The 16048-nt window shown below is 53.9% G+C and overlaps 6 protein-coding genes across 6 annotated transcripts; 4 read left to right on the forward strand and 2 right to left on the reverse strand.

Moving 5' to 3' along the window:
- Window positions 1–37: 37 nt before the first annotated feature.
- On the forward strand, window positions 38–3205 carry B0H65DRAFT_525274 (uncharacterized protein; the record flags this gene model as incomplete). Its single annotated transcript, XM_062828828.1, has 4 exons — window positions 38–385; window positions 449–862; window positions 1130–2038; window positions 2093–3205. The coding sequence occupies exons 1-4, from the start codon at window positions 56–58 to the stop codon at window positions 3203–3205; spliced, it is 2766 nt and encodes a 921-aa protein (XP_062682006.1). The 5' UTR covers window positions 38–55.
- A 131-nt stretch (window positions 3206–3336) lies between these two features.
- Window positions 3337–3856, forward strand: B0H65DRAFT_466515 (uncharacterized protein). The gene has a single exon (XM_062826857.1). The coding sequence runs from the start codon at window positions 3377–3379 to the stop codon at window positions 3734–3736; it is 360 nt and encodes a 119-aa protein (XP_062682007.1). The 5' UTR covers window positions 3337–3376; the 3' UTR covers window positions 3737–3856.
- A 900-nt stretch (window positions 3857–4756) lies between these two features.
- Window positions 4757–5890, forward strand: B0H65DRAFT_574265 (uncharacterized protein; the record flags this gene model as incomplete). Its single annotated transcript, XM_062830578.1, has 1 exon — window positions 4757–5890. The coding sequence occupies one exon, from the start codon at window positions 4757–4759 to the stop codon at window positions 5429–5431; it is 675 nt and encodes a 224-aa protein (XP_062682008.1). The 3' UTR covers window positions 5432–5890.
- A 3587-nt stretch (window positions 5891–9477) lies between these two features.
- Window positions 9478–10567, forward strand: B0H65DRAFT_442777 (glyceraldehyde 3 phosphate dehydrogenase; the record flags this gene model as incomplete). The annotated part of the gene is made up of 2 exons (XM_062825596.1): window positions 9478–9603; window positions 9677–10567. 2 exons carry the CDS (start codon window positions 9478–9480, stop codon window positions 10565–10567), a joined length of 1017 nt encoding a protein of 338 aa, XP_062682009.1.
- A 624-nt stretch (window positions 10568–11191) lies between these two features.
- Window positions 11192–12169, reverse strand: B0H65DRAFT_204693 (uncharacterized protein). The gene has a single exon (XM_062821852.1). It carries the CDS (start codon window positions 11941–11943, stop codon window positions 11398–11400), a length of 546 nt encoding a protein of 181 aa, XP_062682010.1. The 5' UTR covers window positions 11944–12169; the 3' UTR covers window positions 11192–11397.
- On the reverse strand, window positions 12170–14600 carry B0H65DRAFT_204694 (uncharacterized protein). The gene has a single exon (XM_062821853.1). It carries the CDS (start codon window positions 14472–14474, stop codon window positions 12396–12398), a length of 2079 nt encoding a protein of 692 aa, XP_062682011.1. The 5' UTR covers window positions 14475–14600; the 3' UTR covers window positions 12170–12395.
- Between the last annotated feature and the right edge of the window lie 1448 nt (window positions 14601–16048).

The following is a 16048-nucleotide window of genomic DNA, read 5'->3' on the forward strand; positions in this document are numbered from 1 at the left end:
TCGCATTTTCTCCTTCAACTCGCCACCTCTCGCGACACCGCGCAACACTCTCACAATGCAACAGCATCCGCAGCAATTCCAGCACGGCCAATCGCGCCAGCAAGGTCAAGTCCCTCAGCAGCAATTTGGAGGTCCTCAACCTCAGAATCTGTTCATGCAGCCTGGCAACTACCAGATGCCTTCGCCAATCCATCACCAGCAGGCCCCGCATCGCGGACAGCGTCGGGTTTTTGCGCAATCCTTCCAGGAGAGCGATCTCCCTCAGCAGTACTTCGGACAGTCGCAGTCTCCTCAGCAGCATGCCCAAGTCTTCCAGCATCCCCAGCAGGCTATGTATCCCCAAGAGGCGCAACAGAACTGGCAGCAGGGCGCCACTCAGCCTGGCGTCACCAACGAGTCCTTCAACTTCAACTTCAATCAGCAGCAGTTGAGTCCCCATGGCAACTAGGAGAATGCCATGGGAACTTCAAACACCCCGCTGAGCGACTTGAACCTCGAGAACTTTGAGATTGACCAATCTTTGATGTTGGCTGCCAATGACGGCTTCGGCCTCGACAACTTTGGCCATCTCCAGGGTCAGCAGCAGCAGCAGAACGTCATCTCTCAGAATGCATTCACCTGGCCAACTGAGAACTTCGTCCATGATCAGGCGTCGCAGGTTGCCAATCATAGCCGTAACAATTCGTCAGTGTCTTTGACTCCGCCTGCCAACAATTCGTATGGTCTTTTCAACACCACTCCTGCCGCGGCTTCGCACAACTCCTTCAGCAACACTCCCGCGGACAACTCGCACAACTCCTTCAGCAACACTCCCGCGGACAACTCGCACAACTCTTTCACCAACAATCCCACCGAGAACTTCGTCCATGATCAGGCGTCGCAAATTACCAATCATAGCCGTGCCAATTCGTCAGTGTCTTTGACTCCTTCGCCTGCCGATAATTCGTATGGTGTCTTCAACAACAGTCCCGCCCAGAATGCGCATACCTCTTTCACCACCACTCCCGTCGCGGATTCGCTCAACACTTCCAACAACTCTCCCGCTGGCAACTCGCCCAACTCTTCCAACACCTCTCCCGCTGCGACTTCGCACAACTCTTTCACCAACAATCCCGTCGAGAGTTCGCAGAACTCTTTCAACAACTCTCCCGCTGGCAATTCACCCAACACTTTCAACAACTCTCCTGCCCAGAACTTCTCAGCTGGCTGGGGAGTCGAAGTCGGCAACAACAGCTTCGGTGACTTGTCGGCATCTTTCTCTCCTGCGAGCGAGAATCATCAGAACTTCGTTGATCTCACGGGCGACAACGTTTCCTTTGGTCAAGGATCGCAAGTTGCCAACTATGGCCAGATCGACCCCTTCGCATCATTTGCCTCGCCGGCTGAGAATTCCCAGCAGCAGGCTTTCAACACCGCACCAGAGAGCCAACACAATGCTCACGAACATCAAGCCTTTGCCAACGCAGCGGGTGCCCAATCTTTCCAGCAGTCCGGCTCTCCTCATATCCCCAACACCCCATCACCTTCTCAACAGTCTCCCGCTCCCACGCCCAAGAAGTCGGCCAAGAAAAGGGCATCTTTGCCAAAGAGCCCTGCCGCAAAGCGCCCTGCGAAGAGAGCTAGAAAGAACAAGGCTCCCGCCAACAACGAGCAGCTTGCTGACTCTGTGGCTGTCGACAATGGTCACCTGCTGGAAGACGAAGCTGCCACCGCCGATGTCGACACCAATGAGTATCTCTTGGGAGCTGAGCTCAATCCCCAGGAGTATGTGTATAACCTCGATGCCCCCCTCCGCACTTTTAGCGATTCGATCCCCCGGAATGTCCCTGTAAACGGAAATGCGCCTGCTCCTGCCACCAATGCGATCTCCCAAGATGTTCCCGTAGACGGAAATGCGCCTCCTCCTGCTAACAATTCCATCGAGAACGACCCTTTTGTTGCGCCTCCTCCTGCCAGCAATGGCATCGAGAACGACCCTCTTGTCATATTCCTCAATGAGGAAAATGCGAGACTCAATGCCATGAAACAAGCCAACCAGGTTAGCATCGCAATTCCCAATATTCTCGATAGGTTGACTGACACAGAACAGCAGGCTCAACTGAACAACGTGGCGAACATTGAGCCCAACAGCCCTCCCAAAAAGCGTAAGCGCGGCAACTCGACTCGCACGCCAAACGTCGGCGATGCCCCCGCCAAGAAGAGAAAAGTGCCGAAGAAGGCCAAGGCCAAGGGCAGATTGTCCAAGTCGGCTTCCTCGGCCAAGTTCGGTCTCGGCAAAGGCGCGGGCACCGGTCTCAACTCCCCTAGGACCATGTACGTTTTTGAGGATCGCGCCTTCTACCTGATTCCTGCCCAGATCATGCCTGATTTCCTCGAGTTTGTTTCGACGCCCAGAGAGATTCCAGTCCCGCAGCAGTCCTTCGACGCGCAGCAGTTTTCCATTGAGCAACAACAACAACAGTCTTTCGCTCAGCAACAGCCCGCTCCTGTTCAGCAACAAGATCCCTTCCAACAGCAGGCCGCCATTGAGCAGCCAGCTCCAGTTCAAGAGCAGTTTGAGCCTGCCTACGACATCGATGGACGACTCCTCACCCTGCTCGAAGACGACGAAGTCAACGAGCAAAACAACGATGACGACCCTTACGCCCCGGCTCCCCGCCGCCCTGTTCCCCTCAGTGAAGCCGCCATCGCCTTTGGCCTCACTAGCCTCTCGACCGAGCATAGCCCGTCGTCCTCTCTCAACCCATCGCCTTCTGTTCACACCCCACCAGCCGCCTCTTTTCCCCCTGGCCCCGCCCAGCCTTCATTTGCCTCATCGCCTGCGGCCAGCAGCAGCAATGGCACCAATACCGGCAATGCCAGCAGCGACATCGTCATCAATCCCATCCCCGAATCCAGCCCTCGTTTCATTCCTAACAACCGTGAGATCATCGCGCGATTCAATTTGACCCCGACAGGCAGCGGCACTGAGCGCGACGCTAGCCACCTGGAGTACTTCATCAACCTGGTTCACAGCAGTGGCCTGTTCGCCTGCGGCCACCACGACGAGATCCCCGGCGGTTTCCGCTGGGAGAGTTGGAAGACTGCTGAGGAGAACTTGTTGGCGCTGCGTCCGTTCTTTGGTACTTTGACCACCAAGGCTTGGTTCGACCAGTGGAAGAAGGGTGAGAATCCGGTCCAGTTGGCCGAGATGGAGGATGAGTAGATGGAGGTTGAGGAGTGAACAATTTCTGTGATGGGAATTGGAAGAAGAGTGGAAGAAAAGTGTTTCCGCTAGTCAGGCGCAACAAAGATTGGTGTCTGAAAGGCTTCAACGTCCAACATCCAACGACATTCACCAACAAACAGTTTGGTGAAAGGCGAACGATTTGGTCTTATGTATCGGCCATTCAAGACATCGGCACGCAGCCAGTTGACAACAGATCAACAAACAAACAAAACAAAGTCGGCAAACAGATCGACAAACAGCAAAGCAGCCACGATTACAGTTACTGCTACGGTTACGGTTTCCTTTTTTCCCATTTCATTACTTGCTTTCATCAAACTCACCATGTTCGGCGCTGCTGTTGAATACAACAACAGCATACACAAAGATTCATGGCAACAAGACCTTTACATTATCAGTGTGTGGTCAGTCACTTTGGTTCAGACAGGACAGGTTTTTACATATTTCGGATTTGGCACTTGGCACTTGGAAGGAGGGATGATGATTCATGATACCCAGAGATACCCATGATGCATTTTCAGGCGCTTTCCTTTTTCTTTTCTTCTTTGGCAGGTCACGGATAAACAGGTTACAACGGTTATGAAGGTTATGAGGTTACGATTTTACGAGGTTTATGATCATACGAAGATATGATACATGACAGATGGTTCTTTCACATGGAACATGGCACTTAGAAATTCGCTAGGTGCTCTTCTCAAGCATCAACTCCCTTAAGTTGGAGTCGTTTATGGATGCGCGAGAGAGTAGGGTAGGAAAGCCCTCAGCGGATTAGAGAGATCATGGATACGGTTCGGAAATAGCTATTACTTGACGAAAATCATCCAAATTGCACATATAAGCAGCTTCGTGGCGTGACATGTGTGTGTGCTTGAATTGTTCATCTTCGAGTACACTATTCAGCGAGACTTGCTCCAGCCGTAGCCATTTGGGAACATGTGTCTCTCAACATTTCGATGACTATCTTCCTGCTCGTACTGTCTGCCCATCACCATTCCATATCTCTACCCTCCTCCTCCTCTTCCCAATGCCTCTAGTAGACATGGTTCCGTTCTCATACCTGCTCTTGTCGTCTCGATTCCAATCCCAACTCTTAACCCGCATTTCTTTCCATGGCCTTAACAATATCCTTGACATTCAAGCTTCCCTTGCTCTTCTTACTCCTTGATTTTGTTTGCTACCTACGGTTTTCTGTTAGATCATGCTTTACCATTTTGTCCATGTGAGCCAGAATTACGCTTGTGGGGAAGATTGCCTGGGATATTTTGTTCACGTCAAACCGAAGAAGGAGAAGAAGGCCGACAATTGCAGATCCCAAACCACTTGTCTCGAGAAAACGAGATGTACTCTGGCATCTTCTGGGAGATAGTTTGACCATGCGTTTTTCACTACATAAAACAGGCAGATAGTCAGTGTTGCGGACGCCATGAAACCCAACAAATACACTCACCAACAGTTGCCCACACCCAACTGCAACGCCCAAATTCTCGCCGCGCCCCGACTGTTTTTCTACTCCTTCCCCTCTCCTCGCAGATGACTACTCCAGGTCCTAACGGCTCTCAAAGTGAGAGCCTCCATCCAGCTACATCATCCTCACTGTCTCAACCCCCCTCATCCCCTCGTTCCCTTCTCCACTCCCAACCCAAGCCACCAACCCCCCTCCCACCCCGAACCACCAGGAGCAAATCCGTCCCTCAAATATCACCTTCGAAAAAGACGGCACCAGCCGCCACCACGACCACGACCACGAAGCCAGCTTTCTCCGAAATCTCCTCACTCTACCAATACACCTGGGATCGCATCGACGACCTCAAGATCATCACGGGCGCCCTCTGCGAGCGACTGATTGCGCTAGAAGACACCGTAGCCACACTGGACGAAGACGACAATATGGAAATTTTCACGAGGAAGGCGTTCGACATGGCGACGGAGGGGCAGCTCATAGCAATGATTGCGGAGCAGTTTAAGGAGACTGGGACGAAAATAGCGGATAGAGGGACGGATGTGGGTTTGGGAAAGTGTGATGGGAAGGGGGATGGGAATAAAAGGGGGCTGGGGAGTGAAAATGGGGATAGGAATGGGAGCAGGGAGGGGAGTTGGGATGGGAATGGTAAGACCAGAATGAAGGGAAGGAAGAAGCAGAGGGCCACAGTCAGTGATCCAGAAACGGTCAGTGATCCGGACACAGACAGTGACCCAGACTTGTAATCTCTGCAAGCACCGAGTCCCTGGAGGCGGAGATAGACGGAAAGGAATGCCAAGACTATTGCAGTCATGTCATTAGGAAAGATAGAGAGGAGTGTTCGTGGGGGGAACTGGCTGTGGGGGAAGTGTCTGGATCCATTGGGGAAGCAAGGAAACACAAGAGACTGAGTACTGTACCTGCAATACAAACATGACGATGAAGGTCGTCTCCTCATAATTACCGGTTCAATGCAGCGAGTATGTACAGTTAGTTATCCTTCGTGGGCGCCAGATATCCAGTCTTGCTCCAGCCAGAACTGGCCAGACCAAGTCTTCCAGACAGGACACTCGTAATTTTTTGCCCAATTACCCCACGGGATAGACGACCAAATGTCGAATTTACGCGCCAAATGCACCAATGAAGAAGCACCAGCGGTTAAGGGATCCTGTAGGGATTTCAGAGGTCCTCCAAGGCCATCGCAAGATGGGAGCCGCGTCGAATCGGAAAGTGTAACGACGCTCGTTGGAGCAACATATGACCCCATCGATATTGTACTTGTGGCAAAAGGCAATGCGGCCCGGGCCGCGGTAGGTCATCGCCATGCACAGTTTCGGAAAGGTACCTGAGTGCGACTCGTAGGTCGGCCCATGGTACCGCATGGGTGTAAGAACTTCTTCCAGTGGGCGCGCTCGGCGAGTATAATTTTGGTCAAAAGCATGAAACCACCACCATGCATCAAGATCAATCGTATCCGCAGGGTGATCTGATGGTTGTGTATTTCGTAAGTGGCCGAAGGAAGACTATGGTCGTGTTATTTTGGTGGAATTCGGGAGTGTCATGTTCCAGCCTGGTCCGACAAGGCTTTGTTTACTTCAGTCAGGGGTACACAATGGGCTTGCTTTTCTTGGCCCGAACACCTGAAGATCTTGCTGATCCCCCCTTGTCTACCTGCCAAGAGCCATCAAGGTGCATCGACGTATTTTAGATCCATCGTAGTCGTAAGGCGGATGCTCCGAAACGCTTGTCGTCGGTTGGATGGATGTTGGTCTTGTGATCGTATGGTTGTCCAGATCAGGAAAGCGGATGGGCCGAGCACACCCGACGACCCGATTACATCCGCGGGTATACCGCAGATAGAATCCTAACAAGACCAACAGTTGACCTTGCTGAACCAGCCTTTTCTTGAACGGTGTCATATTGTAACGATAGTCATGGATTCATGTTGACCGGATCGTGGTTTCGGGAACTGTCCACGGCTCGAGTGGTTGTATAGATCTGCTCACCACATCCGATATTGTTAGCCGACGGTCATGAACGTGTAAGTGATAGGGTATCAGTAGCCTCGTAGCCGCGTCCTAACAGCCAATGTTTTGTGACGTCAAGTGAGGGTCTGGACGGTGACCAGGAGGACCCTTCTTTTGGACAGCTGCAGCTACTTGACAGCTTGGAATCCGGGGAGCATGAAGGCCAATGCCGGAAGCAGGCGGCTTTGTCCATCGAACAAGCTGGCAGCATTCCTCCGGACCGTTCCGGTGAATGGGGCCCGACGATAACGGTGTTGCCGAAGGGCCAGGGTTTTGCCAGGGTTATAGGTGCATTTTGGGCGGCTTTGGGTCAGTTTTGGCCAGGGGTTTTGAATCGTGTCTCGAACTGTCAAGGATAGCTCCTCATCTACCCCGCGAAAAGATGTCAAGACGATCCCGCCTTGCCCACAATATCAAAGTTAAAGTTGCGGTAAGTTCGGGCAATGACGGTGTTGGTTCCTTTTTACCCCCTTTTCCCCAGATCCACTGTGGTTCGCGTTCCATCGAGGACGTTGTCTAGCAAGGCACAAGCTGGGATAGGGGAGTGTTTTGTTGATGTTGGATTATCGTGGCCGACCAGCCAACCAGCAGCACCGGCCGACAAGATGCCAAGCAGGACGAATTGAAGGATTGGGTATCATGTGTGGCTGCTGTTGATATCGAGTCTTTTTTTCTAGCTGTGGCTTCACTTGTGGCGCAGGCAGAAACAGCAGGGAAGAGCTTCAAGTCTTCTCTCAAAGCTCAAGTGGAGCCGAGAAGAGCTGCCGAACGGGAGCTATGGCCATGCAATCCACTTGGGAGCAAGATCATGACGAATTATTCAGTCATCAAAGATAGAGAGCTTCGATCGTTTTGGTCCAAGAGTACACAAGAAACGAAGCGAATGGATTGACAAATTTGAGAGGATAGAGGGAGCCAACAAATGTCTTGAAACTGACAGCGTGGGTGACAGTCGCCGCGACAGAGAGGATGCAGACTGCAGCTCCGCTTGGGCTGGGGGTCTCGGCGAGAGGGGGACGGATGGGGAAACGGCGAAAATGGAAGACAGTCACCGTCGTCGGTCTTGAGCCGAATGCCTCCAAACTTTCCCGTGGGCCGTAGCCCATCTTGTTCCTTACCGACTGTCTTGGTTTCCATATTCCGCTCCGTACCTTGGCGGATACCCCGTGTCAGCTGAGCAGGTCCTTGTTAGTTGGATACATGCGTTGTTGCCATTGTTGTTTTTTTATGTTGATGCTGGTGATGATGGTGTTGACAGTCAGTCTGGGACAGAGGACGGAGGACGGCATGCAACGCGATGCGTGAGCGATTTCGAGCTGTCAAGACTATCAATAGCTTGATAAGAGCCAAGCAGTCCAGACGGAAAGAACCAGCCTGATCCCCGTTGCCGATTTCCCCTACCAGCAAACAAAGGCCCGATGAGAAAAGATGTTCTCTGGGAATTTTGGCGCCTGGCCCGTTAGCCTGGTACGAGACCGGCGTCGCGGCCCCCGGTGACGGAGTGTCTGTTTTTTTGGGCAAGGCCTGGGCTCGCAGTTGGAGCAGTCAGAAATGTCAGCATCGACATCTTCAAGTATTACAAAGACTGAACCCGTGAAGCACACAACGTGATCGCAATCCACGGATTCTCCGGAAGGACCTGTCACGTTGCTACTCGGCGGCGTCAAAGAAGGATGGGCATCTCTTCAAGCCAAGGGCGCGGCCGAGTACGGCGTACCCTTTTGTGCAAGGGTGGAGAGTGAGGTACTGCGCTAACACCACGCGCCAAGCCATTGGAGAGTCACCCCACTTCATCCCACCATGTCCCACCACAGCCCACCACAGCCCACCATACAGCGGTGATGATGCAACCGCGATGGGAGGCGGCTGGTGGGATGGAAGGAACGAGCAGAAACCACCCAACAAAATTATGTCGCTCATGCCACCACGGTGACATTGGCAGGCATGGGAAGCGTTCCTCTTGGCGCAGGGATGATGAGGATCTCCTCTTTTGCCCCTCCTTGCCGACCGGGGATTACATACTAATAACCAGACTGGACACGAGCAGGGCAGCTGGAGTCGGCTGGGAAACCGTGACTAGATAATAGATACAAGAATCTCCTCCGCCTCCCAACTTTTTTCTTTCTTCTTCCTCTTGCTTCATCATCATCCTCGCGATACCCTCATCTTTCCAACCAACAAACCACATCAGGTATGTTGTGACTGCCCCTGCATCCCTAGAAACACGGAAACACCTGTCCCTCCATCATCCCAAGCTTCCTTCCTCGACACTTCCAAATATGTCAACGTCACTTGTCAGCGGCGGCAGCAGCAGAAGCAGCAGCTACCCCGCACCTCCTTCGCTCCCTTCCTGTCCCCGTCCCATCCCATCCCCAGTCAGTCCCTCCCGCCTTGCTGCCAAGCTGCCTACAGCATCTGTGTCTGCGTCTGTTTCCCCCAAGATGTGGACGAGACTCAGATCTGTCATGGATGGTTGGTGGTAGTGGTGGCATTGGAAGGGTTGCTTGGAATCCTTCCACCCCGATCCTGCCTGCAGTCGGTCCTTCCATCTTTGGACGCTCCCTCGTCCAATTGTTCTACCACGCAAACATGGCAACGAGGGAACTGGACCGCAGAGGAAGGAAGGGCAGGCAGACAAGTCCGGCATAAAACCCAGACTCTTCCACCCAAACACTTTCTTCATCCTACCACTCATCGTCTTGCAACCTTCAACAACTTGCTTCACAACGTCTTGATACTTACCAGTCTTCAAACCAATAGTCAAAATGGTCGTCAAGGTCGGCATCAACGGTTTCGGCCGTATCGGTCGCATTGTCTTCCGCAATGCCATTGAGCACGATGACATCCAGATCGTCGCTGTCAACGACCCCTTCATTGAGCCCAAGTACGCTGTAAGTTGGCCTCGCACACATACATCCCTTGTCTCATATGACACTCAGACTCTGACCATCATCCCTCTTACAGGAGTACATGCTCCGCTACGACACTACCCACGGCGTCTTCAAGGGCACCATCGCCGTTGAGGGTTCCGACCTCGTCGTCAACGGCAAGAAGGTCAAGTTCTACACTGAGCGCGACCCCGCTGCCATCCCCTGGGGTGAGACCGGCGCCGACTACATCGTCGAGTCCACCGGTGTCTTCACCACCACCGACAAGGCCTCCGCCCACTTGAAGGGTGGTGCCAAGAAGGTCATCATCTCTGCCCCCTCTGCTGATGCCCCCATGTACGTTATGGGTGTCAACAACGAGACCTACGACGGCTCCGCCAACGTCATCTCCAACGCCTCTTGCACCACCAACTGCTTGGCTCCCCTCGCCAAGGTCATCCACGACAACTTCACCATCGTCGAGGGTCTCATGACCACCGTCCACTCCTACACCGCCACCCAGAAGACCGTCGATGGTCCTTCCGCCAAGGACTGGCGCGGTGGCCGCACTGCTGCTCAGAACATCATTCCCAGCAGCACTGGTGCCGCTAAGGCCGTCGGCAAGGTCATCCCCGACCTCAACGGCAAGCTCACTGGCATGTCCATGCGTGTCCCCACCGCCAACGTCTCCGTTGTCGATCTTACCGTCCGCCTCGAGAAGGGTGCTTCCTACGATGAGATCAAGGAGGTCGTCAAGAAGGCCGCTGAGGGTCCCATGGCTGGCATCCTTGCCTACACTGAGGATGAGGTTGTCTCTTCCGACATGAACGGCAACCCCGCCTCTTCCATCTTCGATGCCAAGGCTGGTATCTCCCTCAACAAGAACTTCGTCAAGCTCGTCTCTTGGTACGACAACGAGTGGGGCTACTCTCGCCGTGTCCTCGACCTCATCTCCTACGTCGCCAAGGTCGATGCCTCCAAGGCTTGAATCGGTTGCGTCCCGGCACGGTTATGAAGTAATGGTCTTTTCCTAGATATGAAAAAAGGGCAATGATTCCATGGGATTGAACTCGAGCATGTTGGATCTCGGGCAGTCCTGCTTATAGTAAAATAATATCCGAACTCAAATAGATACCGAGTTCACCTCCAATTCTGTTCCCAGCTGCACATTGTGATAGGATTTGTGTGTTTGCCTAGACTTCGGTATCTGAATGGCTGTGATCGTTTCAGTTAACTGTGCAATCTTGTGCCATGGGTCACAACTAGTTGCTCCCGGGCCTCCCGGCGACGGTTTACCAGCAGTGAACTGCTCTAGAGCATTGAAACAAGAGCCTTCGGTGAGGGTAAGTATCAAACGCGTATGCTGAACAGTAGACAACACCTTGCTAACCTGATGTCTTTCTTGATGGGACCTACTACCTTCAATGGATTGACCAAACTCCAGAACACCCAGTGGCCTGAGAACACGATGTCCTTGAACAGTTGGTGATTGGCAATTCCCATCAGTGGTATGACATACGACAACATGAGGCGAAGTTGAAGAAAAAAGGGGTGGGTGGTATTCACTGTCACCGTTACCGTCGTATCGACGTGAGTGTGGTCTGACAACGCCTTATCAGGCAATACGATCAACGTCTAGGTTCTATCCGTTTGCCGCCCGCTGCCGCCCGCTTGTGTCGTGGACGTCAAGGTGTCAAGGGTCTTTCCATCAGTCGTCAAAAGGGCATGATACGCTTCTAGACCGTCAGGGTATTTCGGGTATTTACCTGGACCGTCAAGGTATCTGATCGACCGTCACGGAATCTGGGACTGGAGGTGTCAGGTGGGAAACAGGAGAGTGGACTGCATGGCAGAGGCAAACTTGGGAACCTTGAGGGCCTGCCTTGACAGGGCAGCGTTATTAACACTGATGGATGACCTTGACCACCTTGACGGGCGGCCGAGGAAGTCCCGATGATCTGATGGGAACTTGCCCGTGGGCTTGAATAATATCCCGAACAGCGAAAAGCGAAGAGCGAAGAGTATATGTAAATCGAAGAGTGTAAAGTAAAGAGCGAAAAGCGTGTAGCGGACAGTGACGCTCACGAGAGCAAGGGGGCAAGGGAATGAGGGAATGAGCGAGCAAGAAAAAGTATCAATGGGCTGGATACAACGGACAATCGACAACATATGAATTTCACCACCATCGCCACCATCGACGACAACATGCTTCCCCTCCACCAAGAATACTGAGATGCTAGGAAGGAATGGTGTGGATGACGCTGAGAGTGGAAGGAACGTTGCGAATGTACATCGATTGGATTCCGCGTAGGTCTCGTTATTTTGTTGATGGCAGTCCATGTACCATGTGTATGGAAGTCTCATGAATAGAGGGAAGATCAGGGAGTTACTTACGAACAGGACGAACCGTGACGATGTTGTTGCGTTTCTGTAAACACATCATTTTCATTTTTGCCCTTCTCCTTCTAGCGCTTTAATCATCGGAGGTAACTGACAACACGCACAATCAACTAAACTTGTCACTAAGAAGAAAAGACCGTTTTGAATGTTTTATTGTTTTTCCCGCTGCGTATCTATCTATGAATGTATGATGTTGGTGAACCAGACCTCCTGAAACCATTGTCGAAACCCATCCATGCATTTGCCGTACTAGTCTAGTACCACCAAACCAAATGAACCGTCTATTTGTATGCTCCCATACCATAGATTTTCAGAATGAACCAGAAGAGCAGATCAAACCGTACAACTCAGCGACCGACCCGTACTGAGCGACAAGCCAGAGAATCATGACAAACGAACAACCCAGTCCGATACTACTAAAAAGCAGCACCCCCCAACCCCTCCCCCGCCAAATTCTTCAGACTTCTCTCACTCAAATCGCTCTTCAACTCAAACGCCTTACTCTCCCTCTCCATCTTGCTCCACATCCTCAAGCTCCTCCTCAGCTTCTCCTTCTTCGCATTCAACTCCTCCCTAATTCTCTCTTCATCCTCCATCAGCTTGCGGTGGTGCGGGTCCAGGTCCTTGGTGACGCCCGTCAACATGGCCGAGCCGGTCGACGGGTCCAGCTTGCCGACGCCGGGGATGAGCGGGGGCATGCTGGACATGAGGGATTGCGCGAGGGTGAGGGACTGCTGATGGCCACGCGGACCGTGGTGGCCATGGGAGTGGGCGTGGGCGGCTGGGCCAGTGGGTGGGTTGAAGGGCTTTGCGGAGCTGCTGAGGGAGGGAGAGGGGGAGGAGGTGGAGGCGACGCCTCCTGCGGCTGCGGAGGCGGAGGCGGATGATGTAGCAGCTGCGGACGCGCGAGGGCCGGTGGGGATGTTGTTGGCGTTGCTGGGACCGGTGGGCGGGCCGGAGGAGGGCGAGACCGATGCGGCGGGACCGTTGGTGTTGCTGTTGGCGGCAGCATTGTGACGGGAGATGCCTGACCAGCTGTTTCCTCCACGTCCTCCGCGGGGCACGAAACCGCCTCCTCGAGGGGGAGGCACGTAGCCACGGGGTCCCGAGGGTGGTACGGGCGGACTGGAGGTGTCGGGTCGGGACGGACCGCTGGGAGTCTGAGGAGGATGACGAGTTGCAGGGCTTGCTGATGGCGCTGCAGGCGGTGCCAGGTTCCTGGTTGCCGCAGGACCGGTGGGTGGTGCTCTCAAAGCCGCTGGGCCTCTAGGGGGCGACTTAACGGGAGTGGGAGTGGGAGCTGGTTCTGGTGCCGGTTGCCGTTGCTCTTGCTTGGGTGTCTCACGCACAGGAATAGGAGTAGGCGCGGCCGGTTGTGGAGGGGATCGCGGTGCAGGTGTAGGTGCCTCTGTCTGTGCCTGTACCGACGCCGGTGCCGGTGCCGGTGCCGGTGCCGGTGATTGAGGTCTTGATCGGTCAGCTCTTCTTTGGCGAGAGCCCGGACGCGGCGAAGATTTGCCTGACGCAGAGCGAGACGCAATGGCAGATGAGTTAACTGAATCTCTGGGCGGCGGGGGTGAAGCCGGGCGTCGATAGGCAGGGCCTGGATAACGATCGTCCTGGTCACGGACACGGCGTTCGGGAGATCGGAACCGAGGACGATAAGATCCTCCTCGCGGTCCAACAGGTGGTGTCCTTCTCAGTGGTGAGCGATTCCGGCGAAGTCTGTCTCTGTTGTCAAATGGTGACCTGGATCTTCTCCGTATTTCGAAATCCCGCCGAGGAGGTGATCGAGCCCTCTCAGGTCGCTCATCGCGACGGGGAGAGGCAAATCTGGGCGGAGGGCTTCTCCTAGGAGGGGGACTCCGTCTTGGTGGTGAAGGGCTGCGAGGAGGAGGGCTGCGAGGGCGGCTCCTGCTACGATCTTGTCTTCTCCAAGTGTTCTCCGGTTCCCTGGACCTATCTCGCGGGCGCCTGTACCGGTCACCCATTCCGCCTGGGCGATCTCCCATGCGATCTCCCATGCGATCTCCCAAACGGTCTGGCATACGGTCTCCCATACGATCGCTGACACGGTCCCCCATGCGGTCACGAATGCGGTCTCCTAGACGGTCTCCTAGACGGTCTCCGAGACGATCTCCCAGCCGGTCCCCAACGCGATCAGCCAGGCGATCGCCTACACGATCTCCGATACGATCGACCAAACGGTCTCCCACACGATCTCCTCCACGTTCTCCTATACGATCACCCAGCCGGTCACCACTACGCGAACGGCGGCGTGGGGATCTACTTGGAACATAACTGTCGCTGGCGCCGGGCGGAGTACGACCTCGGTCTCTCAGGGGACTGCGAGTGGCCCGAGGCGACCGATCTCTGTTGTACGGTCGGTAGGATTCGCCCGCTCCATACCTCCGAACTTCCCCATCTTCGTATCTATACGAGCATCTGTTAGAACGCACTCCCTGGCTATAGGTTGAGCTCCAAAATGCAGTCATGGTGTGGGCCCGCTAGGCCAGTACGAGCTTGAGAATAGGAGAAAAAGAAAAAAAAAGAAAAGAAACCCGAGCCATAATCAAACCCCGGCAGCATGGATCCACAAAAGCGAAAGACAGTGATGTTCCAAGACTGTCAAGCAGACTCGCCTTCTTGGGGTTCGGAGGTAGACTGCTCCGTATGGAATGATTTATAACAAATGAAAACCTTGGAAGTGAAAACCTAAGAGGACTTTGAACCGGAAAGTACGGGATTCAAAAAGTTATGGGGCGAGGGCCGCGAGAGCGAGGCCGCCGCCTGGGGGTCTCGAGTCCCCTAGTAGGGAGAAGTTGTCCTTCCATCAAAGTAAAGCGGCCATGTCGCAATTCTTTGACCTTGTCGACATATGTTTTGGGACCCGGAAAAGTTGCCCGTCCGTCGGCGTCAACGGTACATGGCAGGATAACCGGGCGGTAGTGTTTCCGCTTTTTTCGCGAGTCTGACCTCGCCGCCTTAAGAGTTGGAGACCTCGACCGTTTTCTGCCCCTGGTGTCCATTGTAGCGGCAGCCTGGGCAGTGTCAATGTCCATGACATCAAAACCCACAGCCTGGGCAGCCTGGGCAGTCGGTTGGTTCAAGGGCTGAGGGTTGTCCTGGGAAACTCCTTCGGGCGGACTGGCTTGCTGTTGCTGCTGCTGCTGCTCGACGTTGGACATGCCTTGCTGTGAGGAGGACCCATTCCCCCCCAGCATCTCGACCCAGTACTGCCTCTCCTCCAAGGTCATGTTCTGGATCCATCCAAGCGAATCTGGATTATGGCCCAGTGAGACAAAAATCTCTGTTAAGCGGGCTTGTTCTGACATCGTAGAATACGTGAGTCAAGTTGATGACGGTAACGGTAACGGTACGAGCGGGAGATGAAATATCGAGATCGATAGCGGTTGTTCAGGACGGTCCGAGAAAGTTTGCGAAGCCGGATCTTCCCAGGTTTTGATAATGGTCGAGATGGCGGATGTGTTGTTTGTAAAGGTGAAAGTCGTGGGATTGATGAACTCGTCGGTTGTCGGGGCTTTGAGCCGGGTCCGAGAGAGCTTTTGAAGGCAGACAAGTGGCCAAAGTGGCCATATTTTTCGGCGTTTAGGACTTAAACAACCCTACAGGCATGAGTGAGGCGCTTGGGGCTGTTGAGCGACGAGCATGTCGAAAAGCGGGTTGGCGTTGTAGAGTCCGGTCCGCATGCATAGATGCGACTCGATTCCCTCCAGCAGAATATTCGAAGTCCGTCCTGACGCCGTCCTCGGTGTCCCGACATTGCTGATACAATGCAGCGGACACACGTTCCTTCGCCAATGTTGCTTTGCTGCTCAGTGTTGATATGGGCAATGAAACTCCGATGGTCGACTCCCCGTTCGTTTGTCCGATCCCCCAGCGTCGCCCTCCAACGCGCAGCAGCAATACCGTATTGCGTATCTTTCCACATCCTCCCCTCGCCCCTCCTCCGTGTACCGCATGAGTCCCATGAAATCATCACTTCCACCCCTCGATTCGATGAGTCCATGCTGCAGGTCGTTCCCCGTTGGTTCCCATTCCATTCAAG

The sequence above is a fragment of the Neurospora tetraspora genome (genome assembly GCF_033439725.1).
Source record: "Neurospora tetraspora strain CBS 560.94 chromosome Unknown B0H65scaffold_4, whole genome shotgun sequence".
In the NCBI taxonomy this organism is placed as follows: Eukaryota; Fungi; Ascomycota; class Sordariomycetes; order Sordariales; family Sordariaceae; genus Neurospora; species Neurospora tetraspora.

Excerpts from the sequence above, each read along its gene's own strand:
- B0H65DRAFT_204694 (XM_062821853.1), bottom strand. The coding sequence starts at position 14,474 with ATGACTGCATTTTGGAGCTCAACCTATAGCCAGGGAGTGCGTTCTAAC.
- B0H65DRAFT_204693 (XM_062821852.1), bottom strand. The coding sequence starts at position 11,943 with ATGAGACTTCCATACACATGGTACATGGACTGCCATCAACAAAATAAC.
- B0H65DRAFT_466515 (XM_062826857.1), top strand. The coding sequence starts at position 3,377 with ATGTATCGGCCATTCAAGACATCGGCACGCAGCCAGTTGACAACAGAT.